This window comes from Peromyscus leucopus, chromosome 1 (genome assembly GCF_004664715.2).
Source record: "Peromyscus leucopus breed LL Stock chromosome 1, UCI_PerLeu_2.1, whole genome shotgun sequence".
Lineage (NCBI taxonomy): Eukaryota > Metazoa > Chordata > Mammalia > Rodentia > Cricetidae > Peromyscus > Peromyscus leucopus.
The window spans coordinates 46,610,138-46,624,046 of NC_051063.1; the positions used below are offsets into that span (position 1 = coordinate 46,610,138).

A 13,909-nucleotide genomic window follows, 5' to 3' on the forward strand; every position below is an offset into this window, starting at 1 on the left:
TGCTGTAGTCATGGTGTCTCTTCACAACAACAGAAACCCAAACTAAGCCATTATATGTGAAAATACTATGTGACACAAGTCTATGCCTTCACTGTTCAGAAGCTAATACTCAGGTTATGAACTTTGTGCATCTGAAATGAGGTTTGAAGGGCTGGAACTCTGAGAAAATGTGGGTAGTTTTCACCTTCAAAAAAGAGGCCATTTGAGTAAACTCTGGACTATGAAACGTCTTCTGCAGGGTGTTGAGGGAGTAAGAAGCTGAGCACTGACTGGTGCATTCTGTTCTATAACTGTCCCCTTTACTGAAGGATCTGTTCTTTTCCTCTTTGACTCTCTTCTTTCTTTTCATCCTTTCCTCCTTGCCTCCCTTATTTATTTATTTTCTCTTGGAATATACTTGCACAAAACTGATTTTCACCTGTTAGGTGATTTTTGTAACTATTTAGCCAAACACATCCTCGCATTAGTTCTCCATTTAAAGCCCACTATTAGCAATTCTGTGGCTCACATATTTTAACACAGCCCATGGGAGGTTAATATATTGGTATGCTTTGCAATCTGAAATGTTTGTATTATTATTTTCTGTAGGTTTCAATATATAGCCCAGGCTAACCTTGAACCCATGATCTATCTGATTCAGTCTCCTGAGAAGCAAAAATTACAGATATGATCCGGTTTAGTATTAGCATTTTAAAAATGATTTTATTTTAAATTATGTATCTACCTGAGAACATGTGCATGTGTTAGTACAGGTGCCCTTCATGTCTAGAAATATGTGTTGAATTTCCTGGACCTAGAGTGATAGGTCGTTATGAATTGCATGACATGAGAGCTTTGAACTGAACTCGGGGCCTCTGTAAGAGCAGCACATGTTTTTAACTGCTAAACCATCTCTCCATGTCCACTACTAGTTTATATTTTTTTTAGAGGGAACTAAATTTCTGGGTATAGTGATATAGCCTTGGCTACATAGTAATGTTGAGGCCAACCTGGGATGCAGAGTAAAACTCTTTCACAAACTATATTTCCAAACAGACAAACAAACAACAAGAACAAAACAACAAAGAAAACGGCAACCAATAATATGTGAAGATGGTTTGAATGTTTTTTTGCTTCCTCTTGTTTACAAAATTTCTAGGTTATTTATTGTTCATTGTTATTTGTTATGATTCCTAACCAATTTGTGAACTTGATAGTTGATAGTTGATACTCCAGTTCATACTGAAGGGGCGAAGATAATATAAGGTAGACTATAAAGAAATGTATTATCAGTAGGCTTCAGTTTTATCAAAGTATTTATTTTGAATAACAACAAAAACAACCCTTTTATGATTTTGTGAATGTTTGGGGATAAAGCTTCAGGCTACAGAATTCATTTCTTACTATGGTACATCGTCAGAAAATGTTTTGAACCAAAGGCTGAGGGGCCCCCAACTGGATCAGGCCCCCTGAATGGGTGAGACAGTCATTTGGCTTGATCTGTTTGGGAGGCAGCTGTGTGTTGGTGCCGGGTCCTGGGCTCGTTGCATGAGTTAGCTGTTTGAATCCTGGGACCTATGCAGGGACGCTTGGCTCGGTCTGGGAGGGGGGACTGGACATGGCTAGACTGAGTCTACCAGGTCGATCCCGGTCCTCGGGGGAGACCTTGATCTGGAGGAGGTGGGAATGGGGGGTGGGCTGGGGGGAGGGGGAGGGGGGAGAGAGTGGGAGAACAGGGGAATCTGTGGCTATTATGTTGAACTGAATGGTGTTGTAAAATAAAAAAAAAGAAAAAAAATATTTTACTCTCATTTGTAATAAGATGGTAGTTGAGTATAGAATGTTCCTTCTTCATGCTTTTCGCAAATTAAAAAATTATAGGTTTTAAACATCTATCCACTGGGAATATTTATAAAGTTACATATATATGTATGATCATAACTATATCATTTTCCACTTCCCTTTCTTCCCTCCAAACCTTCCTATATATTTATCCTCCCTGTTTTCATCCAAATGCAAGGTGTCTTTTTAAGTGTGTGTGTGTATATATATATATACATAAATACATATACATATACATATGTATATAATTTTTGTGACACTAGAGGGCAAAGGCAAATTCATTAATAATGACTTAAAGCTTTTCACACTATCACCAGAAAATTAACCGACCTCTTGACCCCTTTATAAAAATGAAAGATTGGAATTCATTTACACTGTTGTCCTGGCAGTCATCTCATTCTATGACAATGAACACAGCATTGGAATACTTTCTGAGAGGAAATGAAAGAAGGGTGTGGTCATTTGCTGGGTCAGCACCATGTGACTGAGAAGTCCACCATCATAGCTTATCTGGTACAGACACAAAGGCCTCCTTAAAAGTGTCCTTGCTCCTGGTTGGCTTCACCACTTTGGCCTTTGGGGGTGGGAAAGAATCTGAGGGGCTCCTGCAGGACTAGATAGAAGCAGAACTGAGATGCTGGACTGGGCTTCTGATGCACTCTTTATTAATTGCAGCAAGGGTTGGATCCTCGATGACTCAGTTAGTAATTTAAATTAAAAATAATAGCTGTCGTGGTAGTGGTGCATGCCTTTAATCCCACTACTTGAGAGGCAGAGGCAGGCAGAAATCTGTGAGTTCGAGGCCAGCCTGTTCTATAGAGCTAGATCCAGGACAGGCACCAAAACTACACAGAGAAACCCTGTCTTGAAAAAAACAAAACAAAACAAAATTACATTACTTTCTCCTGTTTCCTCCCTCCAACCTCTCCCATGCCCCCACCACATTTCTTTCTCAAATTCATATGCATACATGTATAAGAATCATATCAATATATAAATAAAACCTGCTGAGCAGCTCTGTTAAGTGTTGCTTATATGGAAATAATTTAGGCTGACCACTTGGTGTTAGCTAACCACTTAGGAGATATCCCCCGAGAAGACTATTTCTCCCTCTCCCAGCAATCCTCACTTGTTTTGAGTGGAACCTCATGAGATTTCCCCATTCCACTTCATCGTGTCTGTTGGCATTGCAATTTTTAGGTGACTGGAGAAATATGCACAGGATAAACAGGGAGAAAGACTGCTTTCATCCCTGCTATTACTTAATTGTTGTCTGAGGAAATTTGACTAGTCAAAATTCTGTATGTTAGTGTTCTCAGTAGGACAGAGGGGACAGTGGGATTATCCCACACAACCTTTGGAAATCTGCTATCAGGAAATGAATGTGATCAGAAGTTGCTTCCCAAGCTGTGCACATGGCAGCTCTAACCATTTGATCCATGCTGTGCCTGCTCCTCCAAATGGCAGGCATCTAGAAGCACAGGAGGCATGTGAAACTCACCTTTATGACTGTTAGACAGACAGCTGTGTCCTGGAGGGGGCGCTGTTTGCACTAATGCAAGTTTCTTTCTCTTCTAGCTGTGCAGTGCATACCCTGTTTTATACTATCTCCCAGGAATCCATAACGAATACATTAAAATTTGTACTGAAATAAAAGAATTCATTTTGAAGGAAATAAAAAGGCATCAAGAATCGCTGAACATCAGTAGCCCTGAGGACTTTATTGACCATTTCCTGATTAAAATGGAAAAGGTACAAGGGATGTTGATTTGCTCTATCACATTTGTGGGAGTTCTGATTGAGCTTTCCTCTTCTTGGTGAAATTGTGATGTTCCACCTAATGTTCCTTCTAGCAGTAGTCATTGTTTTTTCAAACCAGTTTCTTAGGCAAATCATATAGAATATTTAGAGATCCTTAAGATTCTCAATTTATTTGGAATTAGAAAGTCTATATTTTCCATGTTCAAGGTTAGTTCTTTACTAACTCATACACATTAATTCAAGACTGGTGAGAATGTGTCATTGTATGTAAATGGACCTCCATGAACAGCAGATGTAACTTTAAAGAGACTCTAGAAAGCTTTTGCAGTTGAGCTCAGCCTTGAGGAAACCACAGTTTAGATTAACAGAAGGATAATCTAGAGGACAGTAATTGTAGTCTTCAACTGAGCTATCTTTGAGAAGGTGACATTGGTCTGAATTATGGTGTGGATATAAGGACTGAAGAAGTTTAAAATAGCAGTGGAGTTTGTATGTGTATAGTCCTGGAGACTTTAAATGTAATAAAGATTCAATAGGTGCTACAACTGATGTTATCACAAACTGACTCAATACACATGAAAAGATCACAGAGGAACTTACTTCTTCCCAGTGAGTGAAAAGTGTGGAACAACAACAACAACAACAAACCCTTGGAATTTTGTAACTCCAATTGTGTATTAACTGTGTGAAGGAATCCTAATGCTCACCCAAGCATCTACTTTTATCTTCAGATAGAACATTCTTTAATGTCTAACTTACCCATAAAAATGTTGTGTCATGTTGAATTGTTACCTGTAAACCTTTAAAACAATCAAACAAACAAACTAACAAAAAAAACTAATTCCTCTCACTTATAATTATTAGGAAAAACACAATAAAAATTCTGAATTTACCATGGAAAACCTGGTCATCACCATATATGATCTATTTGGTGCGGGAACAGAGACAACAAGTACCACAATGAAATATGGGCTTTTGTTCCTACTGAAGCACCCAGAGGTCACAGGTATGATCATAGATGGGCAGATGAATGTCCAGGTAGAAATGGGCAGATGGCACTAGAAACTGTCCCACTCTTTCCTAGAAGAGACTCTGTACTAGCAGCATTTTCATGATCAATGCACTTATCCCTCACTGGATGAATCCAATTCATACCAGATCACAGTAAAGAAAGAATGAAATATTTAAGCCAAAGCAGAAAATGGAAGGTCACTGGCCACTGTTCTCCCTATTATAAATTGGAATCCTTGATTTGGGTTATGACAAAATCATAACAGTTTTCCAAATAGAATTAGCCAACCTCTCACATTTTTCCATATATCTTAATACATATTTATTTCTTTTCCAGAAAATATCTATCATTTAAACTTTAACATATATTAATTATAGTCAATGATGTGTTTCATTACAACATTTTCATACATATATAATTATTTTCATTATATCCCCATTATTCTCTGTTTTCCCCATCCCTCCCAGTAAACACCTTCCTCCTTTCAACTTTACCATTTTACTTTCATGTCATTTTTTAAATTTTTGATAAAGCAATGTTTTAATTAGGTTTATTTTTCTTATCATTGGTAAGGGGTTATTTACTGAATTATCAGCAGTTTACCAGTGGCTACATTACTCAAGAAAATCTCTCTTTACATCTCAGGAAATATTAACTCCCTACAGATCCTCAGGAAGGTTTTAGACTTCATGAACCCCTCCCCTCTCAATGAAGGAAGACTGATGGGACCAGTCTTGTGTGGATTATTGTGGGTAATTTTAGCTCCTGACAGGTCAAAAGAGCAATGGCCATGTCACAGCTTGCTAGCACTGAGTCTTCAGGCAAGGAGCCCATAAATCTTTCAATTAAGGCTTAAGCCACCATTCCTGAGAAAATGTTTGTCTTTTATGTTAAGTCTATATTCTCCAGGATACTATGCAATATGTTTAAATCTTATAATGTACCTTTTTTTTTGATTTTTCTTTATTAAATTTTCTACTCACTCCACATACCACCCAGGATCCCACTTCCTCCCTCCTCCCATCTCCCAGCCCTCCCTCCCATGCCACCCCACAATCCCACATTCCCCAAATCAAGGTCTCCCATGGGGAGTCAGCAGAGCGCAGCACACTGAGACTAGGCAGGTCCAAGCCCCTTCCCACTGTACCAAGGCTGCGCAAGGCACCACACCACACGCACCAGATTCTCAAAAGCCTGCCCATGCACCAGGGACAGATCCTGATCCCCCTGCCTGGGTGCCCCCCAAACAGTTCAAGCTAAACAACCAACTTCTGTATCCAGAGGGCCTAGTCCAGTCCCATGGGGCTTCCCAGACCCTAGTCTAGAGTTCATGGTCCTTCAATAGTGTGGCGGGTGATCTCTGCACTTCTTCCGTCATGATCTTCATGTTCGCCGCCGGCAGAATTCCTCCTCTCTCTCATCGATTGAATTCCCGGAGCTCATCCTGGTGCCTGGCTGTGGATCTCTGCATCTGTCTCCATCAGTCACTGCACAAAGGCTCTATGATGATAGTTAGGGTATTCGCTAGACCCATCACCAGAGTGGACCCATCCAGGCACCCTCTGGATATCTGCCAGCAGTCCACGGTGGAGGTGTCATCCTTGTGGGTTCCTGAGAGCCTCCCCCAACACCCTGCCTCTTCCTTTTCCCATGATGTCCTCATCTATTATGGTAGCTCACTCCCTGTCCTCCCACACTGTCCCTGTTCCAGCTCGACCCTCCCATTTCTCCATGTTCTCATTCCCCGCTCCTCGACCTCTGCTACCCCCACACACACCCAGTCTGCTCATGTAGATCTCATCCACTTCTCTTTCACTAGGTCATCCATGTGTCCCTCCTAGGGTCTTTCCCTGTTAGCTAGCCTCTCTGGAGCTGTGGTTTGCAGTCTGGCCATACCTTCTCTAACATCTGGTATCCTCTTATGAGTGACTACATACTATGTTTGTCCTGAGTCTGGGTTACCTCACTCAGGATGATATTTTCTAGTTTCATCCATTTGACTGCAAATTTCTTTATATTGTTTTTTACTGCTGAATAGTATTCCATTGTGTATATGTGCCACATTTTCTTTATCTATTCTTCAGTTGAGGGGCATCTAGGTTGTTTCCAGGTTCTACTATTATGAATAGTGCTGATATGAACATAGTTGAGCATGTGTCCTTGTGGTAAGACTGAGCATTCCTTGGGTATATGCCCAACAGTGGTATAGCTGGATTTTGAGGAAGACTTATTACAATTTCTGAACACCTACTGATTTCCAACTGTGTACATTTGCACTCCAACAGTAAGAGTGTCCTTGTGTAAGACTGAGCATTCCTTGGGTATATGCCCAACAGTGGTATAGCTGGATTTTGAGGAAGACTTATTACCAATTTCCTGAGAAGCCACCCTACTGATTTCCAGACTGGCTGTACAAGTTTGCACTCCAACAGTAGAGGAGTGTCCCCCTTGCTCCACATCCTCTCCAACATAAGCTGTCTTCAGTGTTTTTGATCTTAGCCATTTTGGCAGATATAAGATGGTATTTCACAGTTGTTTTGATTTGCATTTCCCTGATGACTAAGGGTGTTGACCAATTCCTTAAATGTCTTTCAACCACTTGAGATTCTTCTGTTGAGAATTCTCTCTTAAGCTCTGTAGCCCATTTTTTAATTGGATTGTTCAGTATTTTGAAGTCTAGTTTCTTCAGTTCTTTATATATTCTGGAGATCAGCTCTCTGTCAGATTTGGGGTTGGTGAAGATCTTTTCCCATTCTATAGGCTGTCATTTTGTCTTATTGACCACGTCCTTTGCTCTACAAAAGCTTCTCAGTTTCAGGAGGTCCCATTTATTAATTGTCACTCTCAGTGTCTGTGCTACTGGTGTTATATTTAGGAAGTGGTCTCCTGTGCCAATACATTCAAGACTCCTTCCTACTTTCTCTTCTATCAAATTCAGTGTAACTGGATTTATATTGAGGTCCTTGATCCACTTGGACTTGAGTTTTGTGCATGTCAACAGATATGGATCTATTTGCAGTCTTCTGCATTTTGACATCCAGTTATGCCAGCTTTCTTTTTTTCATGTTTCAGTTTTGGCTTCTTTGTCAAAAATCATATGTTCATAGGTGTGTGGATTAACGTCAGGGTCTTCAATTCAATTCCATTGGTCCACAGGTTGGTTTTTATACCAGTACCAAGCTCTTTTTATTACTATAGCTCTATAGTAAAGTTTGAGGTAAGGGATCATGATGCCTCCAGAGGTTGCTTTATTATACAGGATTCCTTTAGCTATCCTAGGTTTTTTGTTTTTCCATATAAAGTTAAGTATGGTTCTTTCCAAGTCTGTGAAAAATTGTGTTGGGATTTTGACGGGGATTGCATTGAATCTGTAGATTGATTTGGTAAGATTGCCATTTTTTTTACTGTTAATTCTAACTATCCATGAACATGAGAGATCTTTCCATTTTCTGATATCATCTTTATTTTCTTTCTTCAGAGACTTAAAGTCTTCATCATACAAGACTTTCACTTGATTAATAGAGCTACCCCAAGGTATTTTGTATTATTTGTTGCTATCGTAAAGGGTGGTGTTTCTCAGATTTCTTTCTCAGCCCATTTATCATTTGTATATAGGAGGGCTACTGATTTTTTTGAGTTAATCTTGCATTCTGCCACCTTATTGAAGGAGTTTATCAGCTGTAGGAGTTCCCTGATAGAATTTTTGGGGTCACTAATGTATACTATCATATCATCTGCAAATAGGGAAAGTTTGACTTCTTCTTTTCCAATGTGTATCCTCTTGATCTCCTGTTGTTGTCTTATTGCTCTAGCTAGAACTTTAAGTACTATGTTAAGTAAGTATGGGGAGAGTGGACAGCCTTGTCTTGTTCCTGATTTTAGTGGAATCGCTTTGAATCTCTCTCCACTTAACTTGATATTGGCTGTTGGCTTGGTGTAAATTGCCTCTTTTATGTTTAGCTTTGTTCCTTATATTCGTGATCTCTCTAGAACCTTTATCATGAAGGGGTGTTGGAATTTGTCAACGGCTTTTTCAGCATCCAATGAGATGATCATGTGGTTTTTTCTTTTTTTATTTTACTTTTTTATTTTATTTTACAATATTATTCAGTTCTACATAATAGCCACAGATTCCCTTGTTCTCTCCCTTCCTGCCCCCCTCCCCTTCCCCACAGTCAACCCCCTATTCCCAGATCCTCCAGATCAAGGTCTCCCCCAAGGACTGAGATCGACCTGATAGACTCAGTCCAGGCAGGTCCAGTCCCCTCCTCCCAGATTGAGCCAAGCGTCCCTGCATAAGTCCCAGGTTTCAAACAGCTAACTCATGCAACGAGCCCAGGACCTGGTACCACTGCCTAGATGCCTTCCAAACAGATCAAGCCAATTGACTGACTCACCTATTCAGAAGGCCTGATCCAGTTGGGGGCCCCTCAGTCTTTGGTTCATAGTTAATGTGTTTCTATTCATTTGGCTATTTGTCCCTGTGCTTTATCCAACCTTGGTTTCAACAATTCTCGCTCATATAAACCCTCCTCTTTCTCACTAATTAGACTCCCAGCGCTCCACCAGGGGCCTAGCCATGGATGTCTGCATCCAGATTCCTCAGTCCTTGGATGGAATTTATGGCACAACTATTAGGGTGTTTGGCCATCCCATCACCAGAGTAGGTCAGTCCCGGCTGCCTCTCGACCATTGCCAGCAGTCTTTTGTGGGAGTATCTTTGTGGATTTCTGTGGGCCTCTTTAGCTCTTTGTTTCTTCCTTTTCTCATGTGGTCTTCATTTACCATGGTCTCCTATTTCTTGTTCTCCCTCTCTTTTCTTGATCCAGCTGGGATCTCCCGCTCTCTTTCCCTCGACCCTCGCCCTTCATTGCTCCCACTCATGTCCAGGCTGTTCATGTAGATCTCATCCATTTCTCCGTGTCTTTCTTGGGGTCCTGTTTTCCAGGTAGCCTCACTGGTGATGTGAGTAACAGTCCAGTCATCCTTGTTCCACATCTAGTATCCTCCTATGAGTGAATACATACCATATTTGCCTTTCTGAGTCTGGGTTACCTCACTCAGGATGAATTTTTTCTAGATCCATCCATTTGCCTGCAAACCTCATGATGTCATTGTTTTTCTCTGCTGATAGTATTCCATTGTATATATGTGCCACAATTTATTTATCCATTCTTCAGTTGAAGGGCATCTAGGTTGTTTCCAGGTTTGGCTATTACAAACAATGCTGATATGAACATAGCTGAGCAATGCCCTTGTGGTATGATTGTGATATGATTGAGCGTTCCTTGAGTATATGCCCAAGAGTGGTATAGCTGGATCTTGGGGAATATTGATTCCCAATTTTCTACAAAAGTGCCACATTGATTTCCAAAGTGGTTGTACAAGCTTGCATTCCCATCAGCAGTGGAGGAGAGTTGCCCTAGCTCTACATCCTCTCCAGCATAAGCTGTCTTCAGTGTTTTTGATCTTAGCCCCCGATCTTTTACTCAGATTTTCTATTTCCAGCATTCCCTCTGTGTCTTCTTTATTTTTTCTATTTCCCTTTTCAGGTCTTGGACTGTTTCCTTTATTTGTTTCATTGCTTTTTCATGATTTTCTTTCAGTATTTTATTGTTTTCTTCCAGTACTTTATTGTTTTCTTCCAGTACTTTATTGTTTTCTTCTAATTTGTTTGCCCTTTCCTCTAGTTGTTTACAGCATTCTTCCCATTTTTTGTCTTTTCCTCTACACAAGCCTCTACCTTCTTCATGATGTTATTCAAAAGGCTGTTTATCTTCTGACTTCTTTACCAATTTTTGATGTCTCAGGTACTAGCAATGTTGGAGGCAGGCTAGGTTCTGGTGATGTTGTATTGCCCCAACTGGATCAGGCCCTCTGAATAGGTGAGATAGTCGATTGGCTTGATCTGTTTGGAAGGCATCTAGGCAGTGGTACCAGGTCCTGGGCTCGTTGCATGAGTTAGCTGTTTGAAACCTGGGACTTATGCAGGGACACTTGGCTCAATCTGGGAGGAGGGGACTGGACCTGCCTGGACTGAGTCTATCAGGTCGATCCCAGTCCTTGGGGGAGACCTTGATCTGGAGGGGGTGGGAATTGGGGTTGGCTCGGGGAAAGGGGAGGGGGGCAGGAAGGGAAAGAACAAGGGAATCTGTGGCTATTATGTAGAACTGAATAGTATTATTAAAAAAAGAAAAGAAAAGAGAAAAAAAAAAGAAACACATCTCAAATTCAAAGACAGACACTACCTAAGAATAAAAGGCTGGGAAATGACTTTCCAATCAAATGGTCTTATGAAACAAGCGGGTGTGGCCATCCTGATATCCAACAAAATAGACTTCACACTAAAATCAATCGAAAGAGATCAAGAAGGGCATTACATACTCATCACAGGAAAGATCCACCACGTGGTTTTTTTCTTTCAGTTTTTTTATATGGTGTATTACATTGACTGATTTCATATATTGAACCATCCTTGCATCCCTAGGATGAAGCCTGTTTGGTCATGGTGGATAATTTGTTTTTGATATGTTCCTGGATTCAGTTATTGAGTATTTTTGCATCAATGGTCATGAGGGAGATTGGTCTGTAATTCTCTTTCTTTGTTGCATCTTTGTGTGGTTTGGGTATCAGGGTGGCTGTAGCCTCATAAAAGGAATTTGGTAATGTTCCTTCTGTTTCTATCATGTGGAACAATTTGAAGAGTATTGGTATTAGCTCTTCTTTGAAAATCTGGTAGAATTCTGTGCTGAAACCATCTGCTCCTTGGACTTTTTTTTTTGGATAGGAGACTTTTAATGACTGTTTCTATTTGCTTAGAGGTTATTGGTCTATTTAAATAGTTTGTCTAGTCTTGATTTAACTTTGGTATGTGGTACCTATCCAGAAAATCATCCATTTCTTTCAGATTTTCCAATTTTGTGGAGTACAGGTTTTGAAGTATGACCTGATAATTCTCTGGATTTCCTAGTTGTCTGTTGTTATGTCTCCCTTTTCATTTCTGTATTTGTTAATTTAGATGTTCTCTCTCTGCTTTTTGGTTAATTGTATAAGGGCTTGTCTATCTTGTTGATTTTGTCAAAGAACCAACTATTTGTTTCATTGATTCTTTGTATTGTTCTCTTTGTTTCTATTTTATTGATTTCAGCCCTCAATTTGATTATTTCCTGGCATCTGTTTCTCCTGGGTGAGTTTGCTTCTTCTGTTCTAGAGCTTTCAGTTGTGCTGTTAAGTCACTAGTGTAAGATTTCTCCAACTTAATGAATAAGTGGGCATTTAGAGCTATGAATTTTCCTCTTAGCACTGCTTTCATAGTGTCTCATAAGTTTTGGTATGTTGTACATTGGTTTTCATTGAATTCTAGGAAATCTTTAATTTCTATCTTTATTTCTTCCTTGTCCCATTGGTGATTCAATTGGGCATTATTCAGTTTCAACAAGATTGTATGTTTTTTGTAATTTTTGTTTTTGTGGAAATCTAACTTTAAGCCATGGTGGCCTGATAAGATACAGGAGGTTATTTCAATGTTTTTGTATCTGTTGAGATTTGCTTTGTGACCAAGCAAGTGGTCGATTTTGGAGAAGGTTTCATGGGGTGCTGAAAAGAAGGTATATTCTTTTGTGTTAGGGTAGAATATTCTGTAGATATCTATTAAGTCCATTTGAGTCATAGTGTCTATTAGTTGCCTTATTTCTCTGTTAAGTTTCTGTCTGGCAGACCTGTCCATTGTTGAGAGAGGGTGTTGAAGTCTCCCACTATCTGTATATGAGGTTTGATGTATGATTTTAGTTTTAGTAATGTTTCTTTTATGAATGTAGGTGCCCTTGTATTTGGAGCATAAATATTCAGAATTGAAACTTCATCTTGCCGGATTTTCCCTGTGATAAATATGTAATGTCCTTCCTGATCTCTTTCAATTGATTTTAGTTTGAAGTCTATTTTATTAGATATTAGCATAGCTACACCAGCTTGCTTCTTAATTCCATTTGATTGGAAAGTCTTTTCCCAGCCTGTTATTCTGAGATAGTGTCTGTCTTTAGAGTTGAGATGTGCTTCTTGTATGCAGCAAATGCATGGATCTTGTTTTTGTAGCCATTCTGTTAGACTGTGTCTTTTTTAGGTGAATTGAGACTGTTGATATTAATGGATATTAATGACCAGTTATTATTAATCCCTGTTATTTTTTGGTGGTGGTGTGGTGTATGTTTCCTTTCTTTGGTATTTGTTGGTGTGGTACTATCTCTTGCCTATGTTTTCATGGGTGTATCTAACTTCCTTAGGTTGGATTTTTCCTTCTAGTGCTTTCTGTAGGGCTGGGTTTGTGGAGAGATATTGTTTAAATCTGGTTTTATCATGGAATATTTTGTTTACTCTGTGTATGTTGATTGAGAGTTTTGCTGGGTATAATAGTCTTGGTTGACAACCATGGTCTCTTAGTGTCTGTGTAATGTCTGTCCAGGACTTTCTGGCTCTTAGAGTCTCCATTGAGAAGTCAGGTGTTATTCTTATGGGTCTGCCTTTATATGTAACTTGGTCTTTTTCCTTTGCAGCTCTTAATAAATTTTCTTTATTCTGTATGTTTATGGTTTAATTATTATGTGGTGAGGGGAATTTTTTTTATCAAGTCTATTTGGTATTCTGTAACTTTCTTGTATCTTTATAGGCATTTCCTTCTTTAAGTTGGGAAAATTTTCTTCTATGATTTTGTTGAATATATTTTCTGTGCCTTTAAGTTGGTATTCTTCTCCTTCTTCTAACCCAATTATTCTTAGATTTGGTCTTTTCATGGTGTCCCATAGACATTTTGGTTCATGACTTTGTTGGCTTTAGTGTTTACTTTGACTGATGAATGTATTTCCTCTACTGTATCTTCAACACCAGAAATCCACTCATCCATCTCTTGTATTCTATAATTCCTGTTCATTTATTCAGATTTTCCACTTCCAGCATTCCCTCAGTTTGTGTCTTCTTTATTGTCTCAAGTTCAGATTTCAAATCTTGAGCTGTTTCCCTCATTTGTTTAATTGCTTTTTCTTGGCTTTCAACAGATTTATTGATTTCTTTACATTTTTTGTTTGAGTTTTCCTCAAATTCTTTAAGGGAATTTTTCATTTCCTCTTTAAATATCTCTATCATCTTCTCAAGGTCATTTTTTAACTTTTTTATGTTTAATTTAATTTTACATATCAGCCACGGATTCCCTTGTCCTTCCCCCTCCTGTCCCCACCCCTGCCTTTCCCCCAGCCCACCCCCCATTCCCATCTCCTCCAGGGCAAAGACTCCCCTGGAGATTGAGTTCAACCTGGTAGATTCAGT

At 39.4% G+C, this 13,909-nt stretch overlaps 1 protein-coding gene across 1 annotated transcript in view; it reads left to right on the forward strand.

Moving 5' to 3' along the window:
* Positions 1 to 13,909, forward strand: part of LOC114706892 (cytochrome P450 2C70-like) — a 55,230-nt gene that overhangs the window by 25,919 nt on the left and 15,402 nt on the right. Inside the window, exons 5-6 of the mRNA XM_028889420.2 lie at positions 3,400 to 3,573; positions 4,447 to 4,588. Of these exons, the coding sequence (XP_028745253.1) occupies positions 3,400 to 3,573; positions 4,447 to 4,588 (316 nt within the window). The remainder of the gene's footprint in view (positions 1 to 3,399; positions 3,574 to 4,446; positions 4,589 to 13,909) is intronic.